This window comes from Neolamprologus multifasciatus, chromosome 7 (genome assembly GCF_963576455.1).
Source record: "Neolamprologus multifasciatus chromosome 7, fNeoMul1.2, whole genome shotgun sequence".
NCBI classification, from domain to species: Eukaryota; Metazoa; Chordata; class Actinopteri; order Cichliformes; family Cichlidae; genus Neolamprologus; species Neolamprologus multifasciatus.
The window spans coordinates 52,516,822-52,529,453 of NC_140445.1; the positions used below are offsets into that span (position 1 = coordinate 52,516,822).

Sequence of the window (12,632 nt, forward strand, 5' to 3'; positions counted from 1 at the left end):
ATGCACACGCAGATGCACCTCTATATGAATGGATTGTATTTTTATGTTTGTTTGTTTTTTTAATTTTCTAGTCATTTTATAATTTGTTTAACAGTATAAGTGGTGGCTTGTAAGTCATTAAATAGGCACCCAAGGTGTGATTTATATTATTAGATTATCTTTACTTTAAAGCCACATTTAATATGATTATATCTTACAGCTTCCTAGGATTTATTTGCGTTTGTTGAGGAAAAATATCGATGTATCTGGGATCGATTTCGATGTTCTGCGCTCTACTGGTTGTGCCTAAGAAGCGGGATTGGGTGCCATATCTGCTATCGGTACGTTAGCTATTGTTTTGAACCGCTGACAGGCTGTATTTTATAGTTTTCTGCTGGATTTGTGAAGCACTAAAAGTCGCAAATGTGTGACCATTTTAAATGAGGCATAGGTAAGCTAGCATACGAAGCATTTCTACACCGAAAGCTCAACTGTCAGAGTATGCAACAAAGAAAACCTGTGGGGGAAAATAGTTTTCACCGAGCAGCACCACCACTGCCGCCTGCATTGCTGAAACATGGCCGAGCGAGCTAACAAAGGCAAACTCAAGGGACGTTTATCATTGTCGAGGACCAAAAAGAAGGACAATGTTGTTAAAGTTGGCACTGCTGCCAGGGGTGCCACCACAAGTCCAATCACGTCGTTCTTCTCCAGCCAGCCTCCACCTAAGCTGGCGTGTCCCCTGTGTGGCCAGCTGGTACCGAGATTCAAGATCAATGAGCATATTGATCTGCAATGTCAGAACTTTGAGAGAGGAGACAGCACTGTCGGCTCAGCAAGTAATAGTGTTATCTCAAGCACTCAGCTGTCACCCAGAAGGAGTCTCCCAAAGTCTCCCGAGATGGATCGAAAAGTGGAAGAAGCGGGTGAAAAAGGCAAAGAGACCAAAACAAGCCCTTATTTCAAAAAGAATAACTTACAGCAGGCACCACGGGAAATAAACAGTAAGACTGTGGTCAGGACCATTGACCTTGGAAGTCTTTCTTCCAAATTATCTAGAAAATTTCATAAAGCACCTGAAAGGAAAGAGACAATGGACACACTTGATGAGACACTGAATAGCTCACAGAAAGAAAATCTTCTCATTCAGAGTTTAGAAGACAAAAAAGAGGACCTGCCAGTCAGATCAACCAGTGTAGTCTGTGTAGCAGCAGTGGAAGATCCATCACATTCAGAAAAACAACATAAATTTGAAAACAAAGCATCTAAATCTGATACTGTCCAAAAACAAGTTACTCCGAAGCCGCACTCTTCTCCCTCCAAACCAGCAAATAACTCACAACAGGCACCACGGGAAATAAACAGCAAGACTGTGGTCAGGACCATTGACCAGGAAAGTCTCTCTTCCAAATTATCTGGAAAATTTCATAAGGCGTCTGAGAGGAAAGAGACAGTGGATGAACTTGATGAGACACTGAATAGCTCACAGAAGGAGAATCTTCTGATTCAGAGTTTAGAAGATGAAAAAGAAGGTATGACACGCCGGTCCACCAGTGTCGCCTGTGCAGCAACAGTCAACCCATCACATTCAAAAAAACATCATAAACTCGAAAACAAAGCATCTAAATCTGATACTGTTCAAAAACAAGTTGCTCCAAAGCCACACTCTTCTCCCTCCAAACCAGCAAAACGAAAAAGTAAATCTTCCACTGGTAAGGCAGCTAGCTTTAAAAAGAAAGCCAAGCTGGAGAAGAAGTCCTCTGAAGGTAAAGCTGGAACAACTGATCTGGATCAGCATGAAACTGTAGTAGCGTCATCTGCTTGTGACCGACCTTTGAATTTAGAGGAAACATGTGAGGAAAGGGTTGCGGTTGTCAGTGATGATTTACTCCCAGTGTTTGGTGCCGATAGCATCACAAGTGAGCAGAGCTCGACTACGGCTTCGCCGCACCTTCCCTACTACCTCAGGAACTTCAAAACTGTACTGCACGCTGTGCTGGAGAATGAGGATGACAGAGAGCTGTTCAATCAAGATGATTTGTCCTTTATACGTGCATTTGAAAATCTGTCAGGTATGTTAAAATATTATTCAATAGTTATTCTAAAAACTGTGAAAATCTGGCTTTATTGTTCACATGTATTCTCTCTCTTGAAGTCATGGGACAGAAGTTGTATGTGAGGCTTTTTCAGAGGAAACTGAAGTGGCTCCAAGTGAATAAGCTGGATTATGAAGAGATATGCAGTGATCTTGGACCCATTTCACAGGAACTGGTTCAAAGTGGTTTTCTGGAGACGGGTAAATGTGTAAAAAATTTAATGTCTCCTTTTGTTACTGTCATTTTGTTACCGTTCGATATTCATGTTTTTCCAATTATGTTATTAATATGACTGCACTGATCACATTTAGCTATTATGTTGGCATCATGTTAATGGTTGAAGCTAGGAAATACAGTAAAATGTTTGGAATAAACATCAAATTACATCAATGAATAAACATCACCAAATTTTCTCTAATAATGTCCACGTCTGGTGTTTTTACCTCTCAAAGAGAATGACCTTGAAGACTTGGGTGAGGCTCTGGATCTCCTGCCGGCTCCTGAACTTAAAGCTTTGGCTAAGACTTTCCACCTGGGCAATTCAGCGACCCAAAAACAACAGGTAGCGGACGGGCTGCTCCGCCTTAGCAAGCAAAAGTCTCTTTTCTCTCTGACCACTGCACAAAACAGTGTCGGAGCAGTGATTCTTAAACGGTAAGATAATTATTTACGTCGTGTTTTTTTTAGTACCAGTATTGCAGTGGTGGTCACACCCCATCCTGTCTTTAAAGGGCTAAGCAGCTTGCAGGTTCCTGTGTCCGACTCTGTCGGAGTCCTCGGGCTGTCTTCTCTCGTGTTCTCCTGCTCTTCTCTCTGACGGACACCATGGAGGAAGAGGAGATGGCAGCTGGAGGACAGAGCCAGCTTTATACCATCCTTTTGGTAAACTCAGGTCGTCTGGCCTTCCCAGACTATACAGTACAGCGTGTAGCCAAGGTTTTTCAGGATAGAGAGGACCTTATCAGGTAAGGTTCTACCAAAAGATCTATAATGACTTTCTTATGTTTTATCAAGCAGGATAGGCACAAATAAGTACTAATAATGGCATGCATCACACCAGATATGAAGCTTCCATGCGAGCACTGCAAGAGGTGATCCTGGCTATGCAGGGTGGTCAGTGGGAGACTGCCATGGAGCTCTATGCTGCAGCCAAAAGTCAATGGCTAGTGCTGAAGAAAAACAATGACCTCAGGTGCAAAATCCGAAACATTTGCTTCAGTGTTTCCAAAAACAGTCAGTTGTGACTGATAACAATATGATTTGTTTGCAGTCATCAGGAAAAGCTGCCTGTGTTTCTGCGCTGCTTCACTACAGGATGGGCTTACACTCGAATTTTATCCAGAGGGGTCGAGATTTTGCAAAGGCTCCGTCGCTATGAGGTTTTCTGAACCTGTCCATTCACCGTCTAACACAAATTTAAGTGCTTGTTCATGTCATTGTTGAAGATCTCATGGGTCATCTGTTCATGTCACAGGAAGCAGTTGAAGAGCTGCGGTCTTTGCTGTTGCAGTCCGTTTACTGTCCTGACAGCCGCGGGCGATGGTGGGACAGACTGGCACTAAACCTTCACCAGCACCTCAAAAGTCATGAGCAAGTCCGCACCCTTCTCTGTTCTCATTCACCTCCTACTGAGACAGTCTGATTTAATTTTTTGTCAGATGTCTTGTGTTAATCTTTCAATTGTTGGACTGTGTTCTTTACCTGTCAGGCTATCTGTGCTATTAGAGATGGGCTGTCAGACCCTTTGGTGCGTACAGGACATAAACTCGCGCTGCATCAGAGAGCTGTTAGAATGAAAGAGTCTGCCAGCTGCAAGAAGTACCGCCTGCAACTGAGAGACCTGCCCACTGTCCAAGTACAAGATGTCAAGCATGTACGTTTTTCACAGTGTCAGTGTGTGGGTTTCAAAATGGAATAGCTTAGTTTTTTAGCTCACCTAAAATATTATTTTGTGTGTGTGTGTGTTTGTTTGTTTGTTGTTACATCTGACTGCAGGTGACTATTCGAGGACAGCTGTTTCCTCATGAGGGAGGCATGGGGAAGTCTAAATTTCTTTTACCAGCAAATGAAGAAGGCACTCATTCCACTGTAATATGCTCTGTAGAGGAGCTGTCCTTAGCGCATTACAGACAGCAAGGTTTTGACCAAGGTAAACAACTTTTTTTCTCCTGTAAAAATGTATAGATACAAACAGAAACAGTAGGTTTTTTCTTTTGTTTTGTTTAATTATTATTATTATTATTATTATCAGGGATCCATGGAGAGGGTTCAACATTCTCAACACTGTTTGCTCTCCTGCTGTGGGACATCATTTTCATGGACAGTATTCCAGATGTCTTCCGAAACCCCTATCAGGTAAAGAAGGGTCTATACGTGTTTATCTGAATATGTATGAAACTCTAGAGCTCACGTTGGTATTCCCTTACAGATGAGTCCGCTGGATTTTTACACCGACTGCTTTTATGAAAACAGAAAGGATGCAATCGAGTCTCGTGTCCAGTTACTTTGTGAGGCGTCTGTGGAAACTCTGCAAAATATGTTGGAAGATGTCTGGAATTCCCAGGAGGGAAAAGTGTGTTCGTTGGTGAGCTGGGAACGTTTCTCATCCCTTCAACAAGCGCAGGTACTTAAGGTTTTAAAAGTACATGTTGAGTGCTGTCAGTATACAGTGTTTCTCACATTATGTGTCAGCGCAGTGGGGCAGACGAGGACACATTTTCCTCAAACACACTCCAATAATTGTCTCACCTCATCACCAAGTTTGGAGCATCCTTCATTGCCAGATTAGCACGTAGACTCTTACTTGGGAGCCATGCTGGTGTAATACATTTAGAATGGGGTTTGAAACTTTCTTGTAAAGCATTCAATGAATCTGTATGAACTGATAATAGAAAAATAAGAAACAAGAAAAGGTGATGGCACAGTAAACATGCCCTTGTCCTGGATTTTTTTTGATGGCGTCGCTGGCATCCAGTTGAAGAAGACCATGTGTTTTTTTTCTTTGTACGGTTTTTGTTGTTTTTTTGTTTTCATTTATATTTTACACAATGGTTTTTGCTTCTTTCTTTTTTTTTGGGGGGGGGGGGGGGGGGTTATAAGGGGATTGTAAGTTTCTACATTTCTTACTGTATGTACCAACATGATACTGATGTGCAATTAGATGCTAATTTTCTTTTCTTTTTTCTCTCCCCAGTCTCTTGTTGCATGCCTGGGTGGAGCCTTTCTAGGTGGAGTAATAGCACGAATGGCAAAAGACTACAGGCACTGCCGTGGAGGTTTGCCCGATCTTGTGGTGTGGAACAGCTCAAACAACAGCTACAAGGTGAGATCACCTGCCATCCTGGCTTCTTTTGTTCTCTGTATTTTTATGGAATCAGGAGATTTTTGGTGCCCAGTAGTTTAAACTCTTGTGATGTCATGTGATTGTAGTTGGTGGAGGTGAAGGGGCCCAATGACAGACTGTCCCACAAGCAACAGATCTGGCTGGATGAGCTGCAGAAACTCGGGGCCGATGTGGAGGTGTGTCACGTGACTGCTACTGGAGCCAGAGGAGCTCGTCTGGAATAAACGGACACAGAGAAATTGACTGATAAGACTTGTGCTGCTAATTAATCAGACTGCGGTCAAAAAGAAAACATCTGCAATCGGACATGCTGGAAAAAACAACATCCTGTTTGATCGACCTGTAGAGAATGGTGTAAATCTTGATTTCAAAATCTATAAAATTTCACCTTTCTATGTAGGAGGAGGTTAATGTGCTTTGTTTTGTATGGCATTATCATCTGGTCTTCAACAGGAAGTCGTGCACTATGTGATGAGGATCATCGTTAACAGCTTCCAGGATCAAAAATTGCAACTGATGCATGACAGTAAATAGATCCAGCCACTACACTAATATAATGGTGTTTCCTTTTTGGGACAACACTGTAATCACAGGATTGTGGGTTGCCATGCAACCAAGACTCACATTTTCTTGGCTGCTTATAAATTACATGACAGCTCTATGAGTTTGTTACGCAATTAAACACTGTGATAATATGCCTATAAATAAGCTTTTTGCCAGTAAGCATTGGGTAATCAAAGATATCAGCTGGGTGCAAGGAAGAAGTCATAGGGCTACTTTTAATCAGAGTATTTTAGGGCAGGACTGAAGGAAATTTTTAGCCAGCCCAAAAAAAGCTGCTTCCTTTTTAAATGCTGTATAAAAAATAATAAAGAAAGAAAAAAATCTTGAAACAGATTTTCTGTTAATAAGCTAAGACTCTGCCTCAGCATGTTCATTTCAAACTTTGACATTGCCGTAAATCAGTTATTAACAATAAAAGTGTATCATAGTTGATAAACTACCCCTCCACAGTGGCTCCGTACCCTACCAAGAAAAGTGGTCATGCTTAATGGCGTGTACAGTCATCCTCCCAAAGGCCCATTATTTCTTTTTTAAATTATCAGTCAATCTGTGGTTTGCTTTCTCTATTAACTTATTAAGTGTTCAGTCTGAATTGGTTCCCTGATGCTAAGATGACAAAATCGTATTACTGGTATGATGTGACTCAGTCACTTTACTGTAAGACTCATCTCAGAACAAGAACACTGAGAAAAAACACCACCACAGACAGATGACTCTACATCAGGTATGAGAAGAGTCCGTGAGTCCAGAATAATCTGAATCTGGATCAGTGATATTTTATTGAGAACATAAAGACGATCATGAGTTTTTTAATATTTCAGTTTGATATAAAGTTGTGAAGATAAGACAAAATTTCCAGTTTTTCCCATCATTCAGTGATGAAGAATGTATCAGAAATCCCTTTATCCAGATCTGGATTAAGTCAAATTTGGGCCAACCCCCACTTCTCATTTTTAAGAAATTGAGTAAATTCATCCACAACAAACAAATAAGCTGAACCAAAATACAGAGGTAATAAAGTGAATCTTTTCTAAGGTTAAACAGGCTTAGGACACACTGTTTAAACTGAGTGTTGTGAATGAAGCAACATACGTTTTTGGCAGTTTATGAGAATTTATAAAGTATGCCAAACCTACAACCACAAAATAAAAAAGAATAATAGATGGATAAATGTTAATTTTAATGTTTTTTTATTTCAATTTGATAATTGTAAAATAAATTATTCCAACCTGTCCAAACAGGTTTTGAGTAATGCTGCTAACACCCAGACAAACCAAACCAAACACAACCTCCTCGGCGGAAGTAAAAATAAGCACTTAATGATCAAAACTAGAGGCCAAAAAAGTGTTTTCACTATTTTGTAGCATAAACAGTGAATTTGTTATCTAATGTTCATGTTTCAGCTCTTTGAAATTTGTAAGTAAATTAATAAATTAGGTTTATTTATTAAGCCCCTTTCACAGTCATAAAGCACTATACAGCAGAAAATAGTAAAGGAAATGAAAATATTAAGTGCCAAAAAACAGGTAGTTACAAAAGTTTAAACAAAAAAAGTTTTGATACATGCTCAATCATCCAGGTAAGAAAACCCTAAAGTTGTTTCTGTTCATCTGTACATCTGCCAATTTAATGATCAAGAAACTGACCTGACAGCCCATTGTTCGTCATTGGTGCTAGTTTCAGTCATTGTGCAAAGGTGATGTTTATAAGGCTAAGGAAACACCACTCAGCCGAGACAGAAGAAGTCACTTGGATAAGAGACGAAACGTTTCTATGCCCAGATGAACAGAATCAACTTTTTGAGCTATAAGAAGCAATAGAGATAATATTAGGTACCATGTGTCAAACCAGTAATGCGTTTTATGATATAGGGCTTTGGAGCGTGATGTCACGGGGGTGGGCGTGGAAAGGATTTTGGCCTGATCCGCCATTTTCGGGGTCTAAGAGCAAGCGACGAAGGAGCGAAAGCACAGCAATGGTTCGTACTTGCTGTGTGGTCGGCTGCAATGTTCGATCTTACGATCGGCACGGGAATAAGCTTGGGTTGTCTTTTTATGCTTTCCCAACCTGGAAGCAATATCAAGGAGCTCATGTATCGGATGTTACCAAACGAAGGCGTCGAGCCTGGATAGCAGCCGTGAGACGAGCTGATATCAAGTTCTGTTCCATCTCCCCATATCACTTGGTGTGCTCCAGACATTTTCATTCCGGTAAGTGCTAGATATGTTCATATCACACTTTATAGCTGAATAATATTATCGTTGGTGGTCTCGGAAGTTATAGAAATTGCGATCAAACATGAATGGAGTGACTTTGCAGACATATGTGCTATGTAAAGATTCGCTAATTCTTTTGCACAACTGTAGGGAAGCCTGCCTATGAAATGGATCAAACAAATCCAGACTGGGTACCAACGCTACACATGGGGCACTCCGAAATCCGAACATCACAGTCAGACCGTCACAGGAGGCGAACACAACGGCAACAAAAAAAGCACTAGTAGGAGGTAAACAACAACCGCACCCCCAACCACAGTCTCTTATTTTAAAAGTTGATCTTAGTCAATTAACACAAACATTTGAGTATTCATACTGCCTTAATGTATAAACCACTTTAAAATTCCCTTGTGTATTTGCACTCTTTTTATTGGACAGGCTTTCACAATGGAGCTGCAGAATGTGAAGGTGAAGCCCCAGCAGAAGTTACCACAGGAGAGCAGCCAGAGATGGACACCGCAGGAGAGCAGCCAGAGATGGACAGTGCATCAGATAAACACATCACAGAGCAATGTGGAATACTTAACAAGCTGTTACCAGGGGATGTAGTTTTGGCTGACAGAGGCTTTGACATCAGAGATGCGGTGGGAATGATGTGTGCGGAGGTTAAGATCCCAGCATTTACAAGGGGCTTCTGTCAACTAGATGCCAAGGACATAGAAAATACACGAGCCATTGCACACCTAAGAATCCATGTCGAGCGAGTAATTGGCAGTTTGTGCAACAAGTTCAAAATGCTACATACCACCATGCCAATCCGTCCTCTTCTTCCATGTGAGGGTGAAGACGTTACCTTCATTAATAAAATTGTGAGGGTGTGTTGTGTTTTGGTTAACATGTGCCCTAGTGTGGTAGTGAAACCAGGCACACATGAGACTTGTACTTGTTAATTAATAATTGTGAAAACTCTCAGTATGTCTCTGAAGACAGTACTAGTAAAACCTTTTTTTTATGTGTTATTGTATGAACACACTGACATTACGTTATGTAACCATTTCTGTACCTGTTTCACTAAAATGACGTTATAATAAAAGCAAGATAACAAATAACTGTATTTCACTCTTTATTTTACAGTTTGACAATTGTTACATGGTAAGTGCTGCAGGTTTGAAATCAAGTTATACATATTTCAATGCACTTCTGACAGAAAACTAGACACCAGAAGGAAAAACTTTGTGACCACTCGCGGCTGCATTTCTGACAGTCTTTGTGCCACGGATCCTCACTGTTGCCTCCACTTTAAATAGAAGTGCAGCGACATGGGTGCAGGTCTCAGCAACTCCGGCCATACAGGTGCAGTGTGCAGCTTCGACCTTCCCCGTGGTGCTTACAATTACCCATGGTCGTAATGCAGGTTCATTCAATCTTTGGGAGTGCAGTACCTGTAACATACAAGGACAAGGTTGACAATAAATGAAATGAGACAGGGAGGACACGAATTGGCGTTAATAATTTGCCCGATTATCAGTGTTAATTTGCATCTACTTTACAATTATGGGCACATAATATGATAACGATATTTTAGCAGTTCGATGATAAATGTATAACATTAATTATGGTGGGGGGTGGAAAATGGCTATTACACTTGATGCGCTTCAGCTGACTTACCTTGGTATGAATGACGACGTACTCAGAGTTTGGCGGCTTGAAAATACCCAAATCTTGCACCCAGCCGTTGGTAAATTGGATGTGCGCCTCCAGTGACTTGTAATTTCGGAACTGGTTCGCTGTGTAGGCGCTTACTCCACAAACAAGATAGGCGAAGACATCGGGGTAGGACAGTGGCAGTAGGTCGTCTGGGTCTTTACTCCACTGCCGTATTTCGTACGGGTCCAGATTTGCGATGCACTCTATTTTTTTCAAGTAACGCTGCTTCACCTCTGGACGCAATCGGTCTCTATACCGTCCGTTTTCTTTTGAGCTGCTTTTAAGCATGATTCTTGTCGTCGTCGTTCCAGCAAAGTGAATAGGGCTTTGGATTCGTAGACCCCGAAAATGGCACTGCGCTCCCATAATGCATTGCGGTGTGACGTCAACTCCAAAGCCCTATCGACTATGTGCACGTTAGCATATGCTACTTCCGGTGCGGAAACTCCTGTGGGGAGCTTTGTTTCCGGTGTCCTATTCGCGCCTGGTTTACGGTCCAAAACAAGTTAAGCAAATGAATAAATAAAGCGACGATTTACATTTCTATAGATGTCTCGGGCATTTACCCAATATATCTGTAAATGATCTTAATCGATTTGTCGATATATTCCCCCTGCGCCTCAGAGCAAAAGAGAAAAGGATTCAAATGTTATATTTCTCAGCTGTCCCTGGTTTATCGCGGGTGTTATGTTCTAAAAATAACCAGCCATAGGTGAAATCAAGTAGCCAATTTTATTTTTTGACGGTGCAAAACGTTTCGTGGACATCGTGGACATACAGCACTGGACTTCAGAGTCACACTGCTAGCATCGATGCAGCGATTCTGTACTGTACAGGAGAGACATCACGGAGGAGATGTCTGCAGCGATCAGGACCTAAAAAAAGCATGCAACAAAAAACTTGCACTAAAAAATCTGCGAAACAGCGAGGTGAAAGGTGAACTGCGTTATAGCGAGGGACCGCTGTAATTTTGAAGGTAAGTCACAACATACCCTTCGTAAATACTAATGTATAGAAACCGTTACCAGCAATCATTCATTTTTTGTGTGGCTTTTTTCACGGTTTGTTAACATGCTGTGTAGGTGTGTACTTGACTAGCTGATATCAACATATTGGGGAAACATCTGGTTTGACTATTCTTCACCTGTAGTTTGAATGCTGAACATTTGCCTGTTTAAATAATAAGACCAGTCACTATACAGAGATGTGCTTCTGAATGTGGACGATGTGTCTTCTGCTGCAGTTCTGCTTGTGTTGAGTGATGTAAACAACTGATCAATCTAAACTCTTTAAACGTCAAAACTGATCATTAGATTTTTTATGACACACAGTGGTGAGTGTTCCCACCTTCTCCTCTTTGTAACTTAACGCGATCTTTCCGTTTTCGAGTTTTGGACATCAATTTTGGAGTATATCTTCGCAGTAGCGATTGACCGCAAAGTAAAGCTACCGGAAATGTACAACCCCACATCCGGTCTCAAACCAGGAAGTTAGCATTTTCTCGTGCACAGGGTCAATTTCATAACTCGATAATAATTATTTATATATATATATATATATATATATATATATATACCTGGGGATCCCGCAGGCGAATGGGAACCATGAAGAGGCCGCTAGGAAAGCTGCAACCACCAAGTACCTGCAGAGGGTCAGCAAGTCCTGAGGAGTCAGTTGAACGGTAAGAACAAGATCCGGGCCATCAACACGTACGCCCTGCCCGTGATCAGGTACCCTGCTGGGGTAATAGGCTGGCCAAAGGAGGAGATAGAAGCCACTGACATAAAGACAAGAAAGCTCCTTACCATGCATGGAGGGTTTCACCCCAAGTCCAGCACCCTGAGGCTGTACGCGAAGCGGAAGGAAGGGGGTCGGGGACTGGTGAGTGTCAGCACCACAGTCCAGGATGAGACAACAAACATCCAAGAATACATCACGAAGATGGCCCCAACTGACAGCGTGCTCAGTGAATACCTCAGGCAGCAGAAACCCAAGAAAGAGGAGGGAGATGAGGAACCATCATGGAAGGACAGGCCCCTGCACGGTATGTACCACCGGCAGATAGAGGAGGTGGCTGATATCCAGAAATCCTACCAGTGGCTGGACAAAGCTGGACTGAAAGATAGCACAGAGGCACTAATCATGGCAGCACAAGAACAAGCTCTGAGTACAAGATCCATAGAGGCTGGGGTCTATCACACCAGGCAAGACCCCAGGTGCAGGCTGTGTAAAGATGCCCCAGAGACAATCCAGCACATAACAGCAGGGTGCAAGATACTAGCAGGCAAGGCATACATGGAACGCCATAACCAAGTGGCCGGCATAGTGTACAGGAACATCTGTGCCGAGTATAACCTGGAAGTCCCGAGGTCAAAATGGGAAATGTCCCCAAGGGTGGTGGAGAATGACCGAGCTAAGATCCTGTGGGACTTCCAGATACAGACGGACAAAATGGTGGTGGCTAACCAACCGGACATAGTGATGGTAGACAAACAGAAGAAGACGGCCGTAGTGATCGATGTAGCGGTTCCGAATGACAGCAATATCAGGAAGAAGGAACACGAGAAGCTGGAGAAATACCAAGGGCTCAGAGAAGAGCTCGAGAGGATGTGGAGGGTGAAGGTATCGGTGGTCCCCGTGGTAATCGGAGCACTAGGTGCGGTGACTCCCAAGCTAGGCGAGTGGCTCCAGCAGATCCCGGGAATAACATCGGAGATCTCTGTCCAG

At 42.3% G+C, this 12,632-nt stretch overlaps 1 protein-coding gene and 1 long non-coding RNA gene across 2 annotated transcripts; one reads left to right on the top strand and one right to left on the bottom strand.

Moving 5' to 3' along the window:
- Positions 1 to 267: 267 nt before the first annotated feature.
- Positions 268 to 5,975, top strand: fan1 (FANCD2 and FANCI associated nuclease 1). The gene is made up of 13 exons (XM_085167168.1): positions 268 to 2,051; positions 2,135 to 2,275; positions 2,528 to 2,729; positions 2,807 to 3,040; positions 3,136 to 3,267; positions 3,346 to 3,454; positions 3,550 to 3,669; positions 3,784 to 3,948; positions 4,071 to 4,224; positions 4,327 to 4,430; positions 4,504 to 4,698; positions 5,269 to 5,397; positions 5,505 to 5,975. Exons 1-13 carry the CDS (start codon positions 557 to 559, stop codon positions 5,640 to 5,642), a joined length of 3,318 nt encoding a protein of 1,105 aa, XP_085023294.1. The 5' UTR covers positions 268 to 556; the 3' UTR covers positions 5,643 to 5,975.
- On the bottom strand, positions 5,161 to 10,484 carry LOC146515356 (uncharacterized). The gene is made up of 2 exons (XR_014875184.1): positions 9,867 to 10,484; positions 5,161 to 9,640 (listed from the first exon to the last, which is right to left on the bottom strand). It is a non-coding gene; the product is annotated as an uncharacterized LOC146515356 (long non-coding RNA).
- Between the last annotated feature and the right edge of the window lie 2,148 nt (positions 10,485 to 12,632).

Coding starts and splice junctions, on each gene's coding strand:
- fan1 (XM_085167168.1), top strand. CDS start 557: ATGGCCGAGCGAGCTAACAAAGGCAAACTCAAGGGACGTTTATCATTG. Junction 2,276..2,527: donor AAGTGGTTTTCTGGAGACGG/GTAAATGTGTAA, acceptor TACCTCTCAAAG/AGAATGACCTTGAAGACTTG. Junction 2,730..2,806: donor GGAGCAGTGATTCTTAAACG/GTAAGATAATTA, acceptor CTGTCTTTAAAG/GGCTAAGCAGCTTGCAGGTT.